This window comes from Rattus norvegicus, chromosome X (genome assembly GCF_021556685.1).
Source record: "Rattus norvegicus strain SHRSP/BbbUtx chromosome X, alternate assembly SHRSP_T2T, whole genome shotgun sequence".
Lineage (NCBI taxonomy): Eukaryota > Metazoa > Chordata > Mammalia > Rodentia > Muridae > Rattus > Rattus norvegicus.
Window position 1 is genome coordinate 148,504,735 of NC_141554.1, and position 16,112 is coordinate 148,520,846.

General features: G+C 42.0%; 1 protein-coding gene across 3 annotated transcripts in view; it reads left to right on the forward strand.

Annotated features, from left to right (window-relative positions):
• Positions 1-13,762, forward strand: part of Magec2l1 (MAGE family member C2 like 1) — a 173,846-nt gene extending 160,084 nt beyond the window's left edge. For all 3 annotated transcript variants that reach the window (XM_087601045.1, XM_087601043.1, XM_087601044.1), the window contains 2 exons: positions 11,891-11,964; positions 12,042-13,762. In XM_087601045.1, the coding sequence (XP_087457171.1) occupies positions 12,103-13,362 (1,260 nt within the window). In that variant the 5' untranslated portion in view covers positions 11,891-11,964; positions 12,042-12,102 and the 3' untranslated portion in view covers positions 13,363-13,762. The remainder of the gene's footprint in view (positions 1-11,890; positions 11,965-12,041) is intronic.
• The last annotated feature ends 2,350 nt before the right edge of the window (positions 13,763-16,112 follow it).

The following is a 16,112-nucleotide window of genomic DNA, read 5'->3' on the forward strand; positions in this document are numbered from 1 at the left end:
GCTGCTGACACATGCTCTTTCCTGTTTCTTTCTGCAGGCACTCAGCGCTATGAGTTTTCCTCTTAGCACAGCTTTCATTGTGTCCCATAAGTTTGAGTATGTTGTATCTTCATTTTCATTAAATTCTAAAAAGTTTTTAATTTCTTTCTTTATTTCTTCCTTGACCAGGTTATCATTGAGTAGAGCATTGTTCAATTTCCACGTATATGTGGGCATTCTTCCCTTATTGTTATTGAAGACCAGTTTTAGGCCGTGGTGGTCCGATAGCACGCATGGGATTATTTCTATCTTTCTGTACCTGTTGAGGCCCGTTTTTTGACCAATTATATGGTCAATTTTGGAGAAAGTACCATGAGGAGCTGAGAAGAAGGTATATCCTTTTGCTTTAGGATAGAATGTTCTATAAATATCCGTTAAGTCCATTTGGCTCATGACTTCTCTTAGTCTGTCGACATCACTGTTTAATTTCTGTTTCCATGATCTGTCCATTGATGAGAGTGGTGTGTTGAAATCTCCCACTATTATTGTGTGAGGTGCAATGTGTGTTTTGAGCTTTAGTAAGGTTTCTTTTACGTATGTAGGTGCCCTTGTATTTGGGGCATAGATATTTAGGATTGAGAGTTCATCTTGGTGTATTTTTCCTTTGATGAATATGAAGTGTCCTTCCTTATCTTTTTTGATGACTTTTAGTTGGAAATTGATTTTATTTGATATTAGAATGGCTACTCCAGCTTGCTTCTTCTGACCATATGCTTGGAAAGTTGTTTTCCAGCCTTTCACTCTGAGGTAGTGTCTGTCTTTGTCTCTGAGGTGTGTTTCCTGTAGGCAGCAGAATGCAGGGTCCTCGTTGCGTATCCAGTTTGTTAATCTATGTCTTTTTATTGGGGAGTTGAGGCCATTGATATTGAGAGATATTAAGGAATAGTGATTATTGTTTCCCTTTATATTCATATTTGGATGTGAGGTTATGTTTGTGTGCTTTCATTCTCTTTGTTTTGTTGCCAAGACGATTAGTTTCTTGCTTCTTCTAGGGTATAGCTTGCCTCCTTATGTTGGGCTTTACCATTTATTATCCTTTGTAGTGCTGGATTTGTAGAAAGATATTGTGTAAATTTGGTTTTGTCATGGAATATCTTGGTTTCTCCATCAATGTTAATTGAGAGTTTTGCTGGATACAGTAACCTGGGCTGGCATTTGTGTTCTCTTAGGGTCTGTATGACATCAGTCCAGGATCTTCTGGCCTTCATAGTTTCTGGCAAGAAGTCTGGTGTGATTCTGATAGGTCTCCCTTTATATGTTACTTGACCTTTTTCCCTTACTGCTTTTAATATTCTTTCTTTATTTTGTGCCTTTGGTGTTTTGACAATTATGTGACGGGAGGTGTTTCTTTTCTGGTCCAATCTATTTGGAGTTCTGTAGGCTTCTTGTATGTCTATGGGTATCTCTTTTTTTAGGTTAGGGAAGTTTTCTTCTATGATTTTGTTGAAGATATTTACTGGTCCTTTGAGCTGGGAGTCTTCACTCTCTTCTATACCTATTATCCTTAGGTTTGATCTTCTCATTGAGTCCTGGATTTCCAGTATGTTTTGGACCAGTAGCTTTTTCCGCTTTACATTATCTTTGACAGTTGAGTCAATGATTTCTATGGAATCTTCTGCTCCTGAGATTCTCTCTTCCATCTCTTGTATTCTGTTGGTGAAGCTTGTATCTACAGCTCCTTGTCTCTTCTTTTGGTTTTCTATATCCAGGGTTGTTTCCATGTGTTCTTTCTTGATTGCTTCTATTTTCATTTTTAATTCCTTCAACTGTTTGATTGTGTTTTCCTGGAATTCTTTCAGGGATTTTTGCGATTCCTCTCTGTAGGCTTCTACTTGTTTATTAATGTTTTCCTGTGTTTCCCTAAGTGTGTTCATGTCTTTCTTGAAGTCCTCCAGCATCATGATCAAATATGATTTTGAAACTAGATCTTGCTTTTCTGGTGTGTTTGGATATTCCATGTTTGTTTTGGTGGGAGAATTGGGCTCCGATGATGGCATGTAGTCTTGGTTTCTGTTGCTTGGGTTGCTGCGCTTGCCTCTCGCCATCAGATTATCTCTAGTGTTACTTTGTTCTGCTATTTCTGACAGTGGCTAGACTGTTCTATAAGCCTGTGTGTCAGGAGTGCTGTAGACCTGTTTTCCTCTCTTTCAGTCAGTTATGGGGACAGAGTGTTCTGCTTTCGGGCGTGTAGTTTTTCCTCTCTACAGGTCTTCAGCTGTTCCTGTGGGCCTGTGTCTTGAGTTCACCAGGCAGCTTTCTTGCAGCAGAAAATTTGGTCTTACCTGTGGTCCCGAGGCTCAGGTTCGCTCATGGGGTGCTGCCCAGGGGCTCTCTATTCATGGGAAATATTGACTTATAGTTTTATTTTTGTTTTGTTTCTGGTAGGAGTTGTGCTTTTGTCCAGTTTTTGTGTTGGGGTAATGTTTATTTTATAGACTGAGTGTGGAAGCTTACACTATTTAATTTTTAAAAAATATTTTTATATAGTTTAATCTTTTAATGTTATATCTAGATCTTTGAATTCTCAGTACTTTTAGATTTACATGTTAACTTGTTTGTTTTTGCTTTTCTTAGCCTATTGAGAATTTTTTGCAGGGTGCTTTCATCATGTGTACCTTCTAACTTCTCCAAAATCCACCCACTTTTTTTTTAATTAACTTGAGTATTTCTTATTTACATTTCGAATGTTATTCCCTTTCCCGGTTCCCGGGCCAACATTCCCCTAACCTCTCCCCCTCCCCTTCTTTATGGGTGTTCCCCTCCCCATCCTCCCCCCATTACCGCCCTCCCCCCAACAATCACGTTCACTGGGGGTTCAGTCTTAGCAGGACCGAGGGCTTCCCCTTCCACTCCACCCACTTTTCTTACCCCCCCCAACTTTGAACTCCTCTCTCTCTCTCTCTCTCTCTCTCTCTCTCTCTCTCTCTCTCTTTCTCTTCATTTTTAAAAACTAATTCAAGTCCCATTTGTGCTTCTCATATAATCCAGTAGTCCTCTACTGGAACATGATTGATTTGCCAGGAGGTATCCTTGTAAAGAAAACTGAAAATTTCCTTTCCTAGCAGCTATTGATTAGGAGTTATTATTCCTAGGCTAGGTGTGGGACTTTGTACTCAGCTCTACTCTGCATTTTGGGATTTGATCTGGCTTAAGCTTTCATAGGTCTTGTTAGGCTGTCATAATTGCTGTGTGTTTAGACATTACTATGGTGGACCCAGAAACATTTCTGTAGAGTCATCTACTACATCTGACTTTTACACTCTTTCTACCCCTGTTCTGCAATGATTCTTGTCTTGGGAGGAGGGTTTGTGACACAAATGCCACAACTACGTTTGAGTATTCCTTAATTTCCTATTGTCTGAACCTTGATTAATTTGGTGTGTGTGTTATTTGCCATCTATTACAAAAGGAAGCTGTTCTGATGAAAGCTTACTGATGCACTAATCTACGGGCATAACAATAAATCATTAGGAGGAGTCTGCTTAATATTATGTCACTTTGGCGGAGAAATATCAGTATATTAATCATCTAGGGCCTTTGTTCACTGTAGCCACAGCTTCTTAGTCTAATAATGGTACCAGCTATGGGTTTCAGCTTTTGAAATGGGACTTATCTCCAATCAGGAAGTACTTGAATACTCCCATATTGTTTGTGCCACTATTATGCCAGTGAACATGTCTTTCCAGACCAATTATTACTGTAGCTCTGGTTTGCAGCTGGATAAGACTGATGATTACTTTCCCTTCTATTAGCATGCATACTACCTCCAAGAACTATGAAACTAGCCAGTGGGGATGTAGTTTCCAACTCATTCTAGCTTTCCTACCATTCATGTTCTGATATCTTCAGCAATCTGTTCTTACCATCAAGTTTAAAGTATAACCCACAGAATTAGCAACAATCTATACAGTTTTGGGGTCTGTGGAATCTCACTGGTCAACTATTCCCAAAGAAATAAGCCATTCCCAACACTGGCCTTTTCTATTTGTTAGCTTGTTTTATAGCAGACACATTGCCAACTCATTGTAGGTTAATAACATAGTTTTAAGAGAAATAATATTACTTGATTTTTTAAATGTTTGGTCAAATATCAAAAATGTGTTCTAAGTAAGAGGGTGGATAAGAAACTGCTTCTGTATGGTAGAAAACAGGATAAGCAAACGACTAAATAACCAAACCACATAAAACAAAAACCAGATTCTACTTCAATGAGAGAAAGAAGTGAAGAATAAAAGAAATAACTCAAGCTGAGATCTACATATTTCTCTCTGAATTACCTGTGCTACTTGTATTGGGTCTCGGGCAGTGGTAGCTGTCATGGAGGTAGGATCCACTTCTAGATGTATGTACTGTATAAATGGCAACCTGGAGAGAGACTGACCTGGTTGTGGAGACATAAGAGGGGCTGCGTATATCATGGCTTGAGAGTAGGACAGCACCACTGGCTGTAGAAATTGAGGCAGAAGGGACCATGAAGTAGAAATTCTGAGAATGAACAGGCTGAGAAGGCCATTTCCCTACCACTGGCTTGGCATCTGGCAATAGAGGGACATAAGAAGTGCGCTGAGTTGTGAACAGTTTACACCAATGAGTAGGAATAGCCTGAGGCAAAAACCATGCAGTAGTGAGGGGAAGAAAAACTGTCTAGAACAAGAGCATCCAGGCTCAAAAGTGAACACAAACATGGGTGGGCCTTTTATACCATAACAGAGCTTGGAGTCACAGAAAACCCCAGGTTAAAAAAATAAGATCCTTCAGCATATCAGAGATTAGGTTTGGTTGTAATTGCAAGCAAGGTGGTGGGTGGGGGGTCTCAGGGAATTCCTACAGAACATAGAGGACTCCACAGAAGACATTCTTAGCAGGATGAACATATAGACTTAACTTGAATTATTAAGCATATCAGCCCTCTCCACACCTGCCCAGCCTTAGACAGAAAACAATCAAAGTATTAGAAAGATACCTTCAGAACAAAAAGGGAAGAAATATTGACTGAATCTATAGTTCCTATTTCAATACATTTATTTATTTGTTTGTTTGTTTATTTATATTTACACTCTTGAACTTCATTGGCTTGGTAGTTTTGTTTTAGCTCTTGTCTCATCTGACTAGGCTCTTCTGACTTCATTATCCTTTTCTATGCTTACTTTATTTGCTATGTTGCCTCTCATAAGTTAACCGATGTACTTTCTCTTTCATTCATACTTTATTCCCTCATTTCCATGTTTCTCATTCCTTCCTTCCATGACTTAATTACTAACATCTAAGTATCTCTAAAAACTATAAACTGAATTATTCTCAATCACCTTTTTAAAAAGGTTTCAGGTGAAAATGTTTCCAAAGTCCAAGGCCTTCACTGGGGAAGAGACTGTGTGCATGTGTGCGTGCGTGCATGTGTGTGTGTTGTTGGGGCCCGAGGGGAGGTGTTCTGTGCTGTCATGTATGTGGCTTCTCCACCTTCTAGGATCTAGCCCAGAACTCAAAACAATTCTATGTTAAGTTTTTGGGATAAGCAAACGTTCAGAGATGGTAGGGAGGGATGCATTATAAGGACCTCCAAGAACGAGGACTAAGAGATCAACCTGTTAGTTCACTCTGAGCAGAGAATATCCCTCAGAATGTCACTCTGTTGCTGACACAAGTCCTGGAACACTTCAGAGGAAGATTAATGACGAGCAGGCCTCTTCAGTTCTCGTTTTGTAAGGAAGGACCTTCCAAGGAGGTAAAGGCCATAGTTTGGAAACAAGAAGCATACTTCAGCAGAGAAAGGAGTGCAGGCTTTGGCAGTTGTTAAATCCTACAATTGGGGGTCTTAGGAGACTTCCCATTGCCCAACAGTCAGCCCGGCCCATCTGCCCTTTTTGGGAGCTTGAGCTCTGAGAGACCCTGGGGAATGTTGGCCAGAGGAGGTCTAGGTAGAAAAATCTGCCAGAAGTACCCACGCTTTTATTTTCCTACCTGGAAATCTTCAGGAAAATGAGGACGTTGGTCTGAAGGACTGATCATGCAGTCAGCAAAAAGAATAGGATTTATGCCTTGTCAGGTTTAACTACAAACAATGTGGGAAAGACTATAGTTATTCCTACTTTCTCTGGCTGAACACTGTCCTCAACCTCACTCTATCTAATTTATAAGCTCTGGGAAGCCCTGGGGCTTAAAAACTGATTGTTTCCTTACTTGTCCCTTGCTGGCTTTCCCGAATGGACAGGTTGCTTAAATTCCAGAGACCTCAGGTCCGGATGAGAGAAAAATGGCATTGTAGACTAGTGCAAAGCCAGGTCTCCCAAGCCAGGGCTGAGCTCGAGAGTCTACATATAGCAGACTTTCTAGCCATTCCCTCCTGCAGTAATCATACTATCGTGTGGTGCTCATACTGTAACTTCCATGTTGGAAATCTGAATGAATAAAGTATGTTTCATCTAACAAAGTCATTTAGGTTTGCTAGGGTAGCAGAGGATGGCATTCTGAGCCTTGCTAGGTTATCACGTGAGGAATCTATAGGGGTCTTCTCCCTTAAGATAAAACATTTGTCCCGCCTGGCTGTCAATCATCCATTTCCGATGCCCATGGGTACACAATTCTGGCTCCCTGGTGCCCGGATGTACTGTTTCCAGAATTCTCTCTGGAGATTCTGAAGCCCATGACTTCACAGCTGCAGAAGGAGGGGTCTTAGACCTGGCCAATCATTTAAGGGAAAACAGGAAATTGACTGGAAGTCCCGCCCACGGTGGCTCTTCTAGTCAGCTGCTCTTCCATAGTTTGAGGGAAAACCGCCTCGAGCTCCTGATTTATTTCTTGTGGGGAGAGAGGTAAGTTTTTGTTGTGAAAGCTGGACTCCGGTCGGCAAGGAGGGAGTCCTAGCCTTGGGCATATTAAAGGGTAGCCCCTGGGGGTGGGCTTGGAACCTTTTCCTCTCCCAAACATGTTGCCTGTGCTAGTATTGCCTTCCCAGTAGTTATTCTGCAGGAGGCTTTCTGCTGCATAGAAGCTCTTCACTTTAAAGCTGTCCCCCTCCCCCAATGTTGGAAATTCAAGAGAGGCAAACTTTTTTGGGAGGACTTTGGAATTTCTATCAACAGGGAGAGGGGGCCCACTCTTGTGCTAGAAGACTGATGTAAGAATGAGAGACTTGTCGTTGAGAGAAATAGGGAGAATTAATTCTATTTGTATCGAGTCGTTGGGTGGCTCCAGCCTGGTTGTATTTGGTGTGTATAGTTTACAGCTTTCTATGGGAGTTGTGCTCTTCAGAGGAAGTGAGGCTGTTTCGAAGGAGACTGGACTTAGGTCAGTCTTGAGAAATGAATGTCACAGGACAGAGGATATGGAGGACTCCAAGGAATGGTTAGAAAACCTCCCCACTCCCTGCTAACCAGGAATATGATGTTTTATCTTATTTTTCTTAGCGGCTCTAGGCTGGGTCATGTAATAATCATTTCCAAGTTGCATGTGTGAGTGTCTTAAGGGAAGTGAGGCTTTTGGAAGTAGACTGTGCACAGGTTACAGGAGTCCTAGTTTCATGCAAAGGTATCTGCGCAGAGGTATCACGGACAGATGTCCACAAGCAGTTCCAGGCCCTGTTAAGATAGTATCGTTTCTGAGGATTCCATCTTACTCCCAGAAGTGGGAGATATAGAAAGCTTAGCTCCACTTTTTATTAGGGGCTCCATGTTGGGTCATGGCTTAGAATCATTCCCAAATCCTATGTTGAGAGTCCAAGGGAGGTGAGGCATTTTGAGTTAGCTAGACTCAGATAAGTAGAGAAGTCCTGGACTTGATGGGGAAACTGCAGGGCATGGGGTACTGAAAACCTTCCTCTCCCCTATAGATGTTGGGATGGTGGTATCATCTGTTCATGCCTTGCCCCTAGGATGCTTTAGGAAGGGACAGGCCTGTGGGCCTTGCCATTTCAGGGGTTTCATCTACTGGCATCAGGAAAGGGAAGGTTAAGTACTGGGTCTTATATGATCAGGACACACCCTGGTAGAGGAGGAATAGAACTTCCTAGGGGTGTTGAAAGGCCCTGACTGTTAGTTCTGAGAATTACACGGTAGAGAGTTATTGGATATGGAGGAGCCCCAAGGACCTTACCTCCACTCAGCAGAGGAAGGTGGGCTGACCCTGCCAGGCATTAAAATGAAAACCTGGTTGAGGAGTGAGAAGGCTTCTGATTGTAGCTATAGAGAGCCTCAGCCCTTAGCCTCAGCCCTGTTTTCCCTTTGCTGTTACACTGCAGGCTCAGAGTCTGGCTTCTGGGCTATGGTATTTAGACTTTGAACGTAGAAGGAATCAGTGTTTGTTCTGGAGGAGGCCAGGCTTACTGCAGGAGGCCAGTTAGTCTTCATGATGGAGAGTACTTTGAGACGAGACTGAGGGGTGCACACACAACAACAGATAGTGCAAGCCTCAGAGAAACTAACCTATAATGTTTGGTCTGGAGAAATCCCAGGTTCAGAGACTGGGTTCTCCTTTCTCTCTCTCCCTCCCTCCCTCCCTCCCTCCCTCCCTCCCTCCCTCTCTCTTTCTTTTTCTGGTATGTGAAAGAGATGGGACCCTTGAATGGAGAAAGACACCCTCACATGAACAGAATAGAAGCTGCACATGGCTTGTTAGGAGTAAATATAAATCCCTTGAGGACAAATTACAGCTCTATTGTAGACAGAGAGGCCTCATAAAAACTCTACCATGCATTCAAGATATGGACAACAGCTCTAGATGTGCTTTGTCACTTCAGCAGGGAATTGAAGTTTGTCTTGCAGAGAAAGCAAAGTAAATAGCCTGAGGGTTATCAGAGGATTTTACCTCTCTTCCTAGTAAAACCAAGGGGTACATTAACAGCCATCAACCCTAAGAGACCCTGGACAGAGGTATGAGATATGGCCACATTTTACATTTGACTAGCTTTTCAGAGACATAAAGATTTTTCAAAGATGGCCAGGGCACCTTTTCAAAGAAGTTCCAAGATCCTATTAGGGCCAATTTAGCTACAATGCTTGGTTGTGAGTTGGGGGTAGGGGCTGTGGAGAAACCCTCTTTTTTTATTGGATATTTTTATTTACATTTCAAATGTCATTCCCTTTCCTGGTTCCCTGGCCATAAGCCCTTTATCCTATCCCCCTCCCTTTCTTCTATGAGGGTATTCCCCATCCCCAACCACCTCCCTTCTTACCCCCCTGACATTCCTCTGCACTGGGGTGGGGTCCAGCCTTGGCAGGACCAAGGGCTTCTCCTTCCACTGGTACCCAACAAGGTCATCCTCTGCTACACATGCAGCTGGAGCCATGGGTTTGTCCATGTGTAGTCTTTGGGTAGTGTTTAGTCCCTGGGTTTAGTCCCTGGTTGGTTGGTACTTTAGTTCTTATGGGGTTTCAAGTCCCTTCAGCTCCTTCACTTCTTTCTCTAATTCCTCCAACAGGGACTCCATTCTTAGTTCAATGGTTTGCTGCTAGCATTCCCCTCTGTATTTGACATGCTCTGGCTGAGTCTCTCAGGAGATAGCTATTATCATGCTCCTGTCAGCATGCGTTTCTTGGCTTCATCACTATTATCTAGTTTTGGTGGCTGTATATAAATGGGCTGTATACCCAGTTGGGACAGGCTCTGAATGGTCATTCCTTCAGTCTCTGCTCAAAACTTTGTATCCATATCATCTCCTATGAATATTTTGTTCCCCCTTTTAAAGAGAGCTGAAGCATTCACACTTTTGTCATCTTTCTTCTTGAGTTTCATGTGGTCTGTGGACTTTATCTTTGGTATTTCTAGCTTTTGGGCTAATATCCACTTATCAGTGAGTGCATACCATGTTTTTTTTATTTTTTGTTTTTGTTTTGTTTTTTGATTTGGTTACCTCACTCAGGATGATATTTTCTAGTTCTATACATTTGCCTACGAATTTCATAAAGTCATTGTTTTTTGATAGCTGAGCAGTACTCCACTGTGTAGATGTACCACATTTTCTGTATCCATTCCTCTGTTGAAGGGCATCTGGGTTCTTTCCAGCTTCTGGCTATTATAAATAAGGCTGCTATGAACATAGTGGAGCATGTGTCTTTGTTATATGTTGGGGCATCTTTTGGGTATATGCCCAAGAGAGGTATAGCTGGGTTCTCAGGTAGTGGAATGTCCAATTTAATGAGGAACCTCCGGACTGATTTCCAGAATGGTTGTACCAATTTGCAATCCCTCCAACAATGCAGGAGTGTTCCTCTTTCTCCACATCCTCACCAGCATCTGCTGTCACCTGAGTTTTTGATCTTAGCCATTCTGACTGGTGTTAGGTGGAATCTCAGGGTTGAAACCCACTCTTGAAATCAGTATTGGAAGAAAAAGTTCATGGTGATAATAATCTGAGAGTGAGGTGGCCCCACACTCAACAGGTGTAAACCTTAGGATATTGCAAGCAAGATCTGTCAGATGTGACACTTTTTATTTCTGGGTGATGTGTCAAGGAAAAGGGCTTTGATCCTGAGGAAGTAAAATTCTGTGAGGGTTAGAGTGTAGAGACAAGCCCTTGACTTGCTTGGCATCAAATTAAAGGTCCCCCTGTGAGGATAGAAGTTTTACTCCTCCCTCCCTTACTCCCCTTTCCCCTTCTTTACTTCTTCACCTAATGTCCAGCCTAGGGAAGAGGATATAGTTTGTGGTGATCTAATGGAATGGACTCTGTCTTCTCCTACAAGCTCTGCAAAGAGCCAGGGGGCTGTAGTGTTTCCAGACGGTGAGCTTTTGGTAAACAGACACTCTTCAGGTCAAAAGAGACTACGGCAGGTCCTGCTAAAGGACACAGGCAACTCCCTCACAAGTAGGACTGTTGCCCTTAACCTAACAGATCCTGGACAGGTGTCAGTGCCATTTTAGGTTTGTATGAAGTCTTCCAGGGAGGTGAAGGAAAGCCTTTGTATAAGTCTGTGGTCTTAGCAGAGTGTTTAGTATCTTTTCTGTGTCTTCTTGCATTCTCAGAGACCTAAGGAAGTTGGTCTGAAGAGTCAATAGTATAATTAGATGACCCATCAGGTCAGTAAAGTGAGGAGTCAAGTTCCCGACTGCCAGGGGTTAAGGATTCTGAGATCTGAGGGTACTGTGCCCCTTTCTAGGACTGAAAGTCTATCTGCTCCTACCTTTCCCATGCTGACTGTCAGTTTATTGGATGCCCTGAGGGGCGTGATTAGATGTGGTACATAGTCTTCTCTATCTTGGTAATCTCAAAGCATTGCCCAGAGGAGCAAACCGTGGTCAGTAGATGATACAGCTCCAGGCTCTGACAGGTTCAGATTGAGAAATGAATATATCTCTCATTTAGGAGATAGAACCCAGAGTTTGGTCATTTCTTAACTGTCATCTCAGGGAGTTCCTTGACAGGTGTGCTTGGGGATGGGATTCCCATGCTTTATTTTCTTTGTCTCAGGAGTGTAAGCTGTTATCTTTAGGGGTTTTCTCAGTGGCAGAAGGTGAGTAGGATCTAAGATTTGCCAGAGTAAAGGTAAACTCAAAGGGGACCATATACCTGGACTTCTGGTAATTTCAGAGTAATGTCCAACCTAGCTGCAGTGGGCAGTTTAGGGTTGTTCTTGAAGCCTGCAGTGGGGGAGGTCCTCTCAGCTCATTTTAAAGAGCTATGAGAAATGGTGGTGAAGGCCTTGATGTGAGTTATATTCCCTCAAATCACAGACTAGGAAAAGTTCAGGAAGTAAAGTAGCCAAGGTGAGAAGCATATCCTGAATATGCACCAAGTACGCTACACAAAGCCCAGAACCAAAGGGTCCCAGGTACCTAGAGACATGTCTTACTATAGGCCTTAGATATAGGATCTTCCTGTGACCTAAATACTGAGGACCTTTCTCATATCCATCTTTAGGTTCCAATAGGAAAATCAACAAAGAAAGCGACAGCCTCGCAGACGTCGGGGACATCAACGTACAAAGGAGTCCTGTGAGTATGCTTTTGTTAGAACCATCGGGAAGGAAATTCTGAACTGAAGCCACTCACACTACCTTTCTCTCCCCCAGGTCAGTGGGATTCATTCACCCACACTCCTGTATATACTGCCATAAACAAGTTTGATCCATTATGCCATACTATCCATACTTCAGCCTTGAGAAGGTTTTTCAGGATGCTTTTGAAATATATATATTGCCTGATGAGGAACAGGAAGATGATGAGGAAGAAATGGAAGAGGAGGGGGAAGAAATAGAAGAGGAGGAGGAAGAAATGGAGGAAGAGGAAGAGGAGGAAGAGGAAGAGGGGGAGGAAGAAGACTATGATGATGAAGAGGAAGAGGAAGGAACAGGAGAGGAGGAGGAAATAGAAGTGGAGGAAGTGGAAGAAGAATTGGAAGAGGAGGAAATAGAAGGAGATGTAGAGGAAGTGGAAGAGGAAGAAGAAGTTGAACAGGAAGAGTATGAAGAAGATATTGAGGAGGAGGAATGGGAGACCATTGATGGTGACACGGTGTCTTTCACATTATCTGCCACTTTAAAGATCTCTTTACCTTCCTGTCCTTCCCCACCTTCCACCTTCTCATCTCATCCTCTGATCTGGGGCAATCCCAATGGGATGGAAGAGTCTGTTGCCTGGATGATGAATATTTCCCAAAGTCATCAGAGCTTGTACACCTTCACGTCATGTAGCAACTTGGATGAAGAATACAGCAGCCAGGAAGAAGAGAGTTTAAATACTTTCTCATGGAGAAAACGCCAAAACCAAAAGGTGACTGAACTGGTGAATCTCCTGATCCTCAAATATAGAAAGAAGGAACCCATCAAAAAGGTGGAAATGCTCACAGTTGTCACAGAAGACTATGAGAATCAATTCCCCATTATCTTTGAGGAAGCTTCTAAGTGCTTGGAGATGATTTTTGGCATTGATATAAAGGAAAATGATGCTGTAAGCAGTTCTTATGTTCTGACCAACACACTTGGCCTCACATATGAAGACACGATGACTGACAACCAGCGACTGCCCAGAAATGGCTTCCTGATAGTTATTCTGGGTGTGATATTCATAGAGGGAAACTGTGCCTCTGAAGAAAGCATGTGGGAATTCCTGAATATGATGGGAATATATGATGGGAAGGAGCACTTCATTTATGGGGAGCCCAGGGAGTTCCTCACTATAGATTTAGTGCACCAAAATTACCTGAAGTATCAGCAGGTGCCCAAGAGTTATCCTCCACGCTATCAGTTCTTATGGGGTCCAAGAGCCTACTCTGAAACCACCAAGATGAAAGTTCTTGAGTTTTTGGCCAAGCTTACAAGTAGGGCCCCAACTCATTTCTCATCCTTATATAGTGAGGCATTCAGAGATGAGGAAGGCAGAGCCGGAATTTGAAACGGCCCCTCAGCTTAGTACCATGTTGATAACAACATGAGGCAGCCTAATATCTGGTTTGAAAGAGGACAAGCACAATTTTCAGTAAAGGAGGATCATGTTTAATGTGGGTATGTGTAGAACACAGTGTGGGGCAACTTCGTGTTTTGGTTCAAAATGATAGTTGTTTCTTTATTTTTCCTTTATGGGTACTTTCTCCAATTGTAGTTAATGTGTGTTACATCATCTTTGCAATGTGAGTTTGTGAGTGCTTATAATTTCTTTATTGTCTTATCTGGTTTTGTGGAAATAAAGAGGAACTATTCAATGGTTAATCTTTGGGTTCCTTTAATCCTTCTAGTCAACTCTAAAATGTGTACCTAAAGTGATTTGTTTAATAAAATAGGAAAAATGTAATAAATCTTATGATCTCTGCTCACTGATTTATTTGCCAAACATTAGTTGGATATATTTTTCAAGTTGTGTTTATTTCATTTTCTATGTGTATGAGTGTTTTTGCCTGAATGACTTTATGTTTAACACATGTGTGCCTGGGGCCCACAGAAGTTAGAAGATGGCACCAATTGCCTTGGAACTGTAGTTTCAGCTGTCTGTGAACCACGGTATGGATGCTGATAACCTAAGTCCTTTGCAGGAGCAGCAAATGCTCTTAAGACCTGAGTTATTTCTAGCTCAAAGTTGGATTTGTTTGTTTGTTTGTTTGTTTGTTTGTTTGGAATATGTGTGTTTATTGGGAGGCCTGTGAGGATAAATGACCACATCCCCTTTCTAAAGATGGATAGAGTAAAGGTACAGCTGTTTTATTAGGAACACGGAGAAGACAATATATAAGCAAAAGGAAGGGTCAAGCTGAGAAGTGAAATGGCATTTATCACTCAAGTGCACATACTTCGAGCCAATGATGCCCCAGAGAAAATCCTAGATTCGAAATAATTAATTTGTTCCCTTGAAATTCCAGCTGAACTAGGGAAGAATCCCTGAGTGAAGTTTGAAAGTTAGGCATCCTTAGATTTTTCCCTGGTGTGCTTAAACTTATTGTCTGCACTAAGAAATTTTTTGTTTATTTGTCTTGGATTTTTAAAATAGGATCTCATGTAGATTAGGCTGGCTTTGAACTAATCTTCCTGCTTTCACTCCCAAAGTGCTGAGATTATGGCCTTACACTGTTATATTGAGCTTTATACACTGGCCCACAAGGCCGAACAGATTTCTATATGGGTTTTCCAGACAACAGGGTAAGAATCCTTGGGTGCTGCTTCAAGATCTCCAGACTACCACCATTCTTTTTGCCTGGGAGAGCCAGAACCAAGGGATTCTAGTTTGGCCAAATTTAACCAGTCTCTAGGATCTGGTGGCAATATAATTAGTATATCAGAAGGTAAGTAGCTGAGAGGAGGCAATGTTTTGTTTTTTTTTTGTTTTTTTTTTGTTTTTTTTTTTGTTTTTTTTAAATCTCAGGTCTTCAAGTTTCTTCAGTTTGGTAAGAGTTATTCACATCCCAAATAGTTTACTTTTTAGAGAGACAGTATCTTGACTTATTTGGAAAGCTGTGTTTTTGGGTTGATTTGATATTGATTCTCCTGTAGAGCACATTTTCCCCTACGTGGATAGGTATGTGGTCAAATTAATATTCAAACTCAACTGACATTCATTATCAACACAATTATCTTTAGACACTGTGCCAGATGACTCATAGCCTATATATTCCAACAGTCCTATATGGCATGATTGTTAAAGCCTGCTCCACAAAGAGCTAATATACGCTTCAGTGCTTGGAAATTGCATACAAGATCATGGGATCACATGGCTGGTAAGTGGCAGTGCTGGACAGGAGTTCATTTTGCGTCCACATTGTTCTCATGTTTCTACGCTGGCGCTCTCTTATTATTTTTTTTTTTTTATAAATATAAGGTCTGATGTAGAAAGGCTGTCCTCAAAATTACTGTGTACCTAAGGATGACTGAGTTTCATATCCACCTGCCTCCAATACCCAAGAGATGAAATTTCAGGTGTATGCTACCTTGGTGGTTTATGCATTTTGAGGGATTAAACCCAGGACCTGGGACACTGCAGGAAAGCTCTCTACTCTCTGAGCTATGTTACTGGCCCTTCCGTCTCCATTCCCAAATATCCTAGATGACAAGGAGGTAGTGTCAAATTAGTCAAGAGCTTGGTAAAACATACTACATAACAAATTGTGGATCATATTCAATAACTTGGGTTTTTATCTTTTTCTTTTCTTGCCTTTCCCCTAAGTTTCTTTTAATCGAAGGATACTTACCATGTTATTCTTGATCAAATTGATGTGGCTTTGGCATTTTGAGGCAGGATCTCTCTACATAGCCTTAGCTTGTCTGTTATACTATTCTGCTTCTGTATCCTGAGTCCTGGGGTAACAGGTGCTAATTCAAGAAATTTATTTTAACTGTTTGCTGACAGGAGCCTGATATAGCTGTCTCCTGAGAGGCTCTACCAGATCCTGACCAACACAGATGCGGATGCTTGCAGCCAACTATCGAACTCAGCCCAGGGACTCAATGGATGAGTTAGGGGAAGGACTGAAGAAGCTGAGGGGGTTTGCAACCACATAGGAAGAATAACAGTATCAATCAAGCAGAACCTCCAGAGCTCCCAGGGACTAAACCACCAACCAAAGAGTACACATGGAGGGACCCATGGCTCCAGCTGCACATGTAGCAGAGGATAGCCCTATCTGATATCAATGGGAGGGAGGCCCTTGGTCTTGTTAA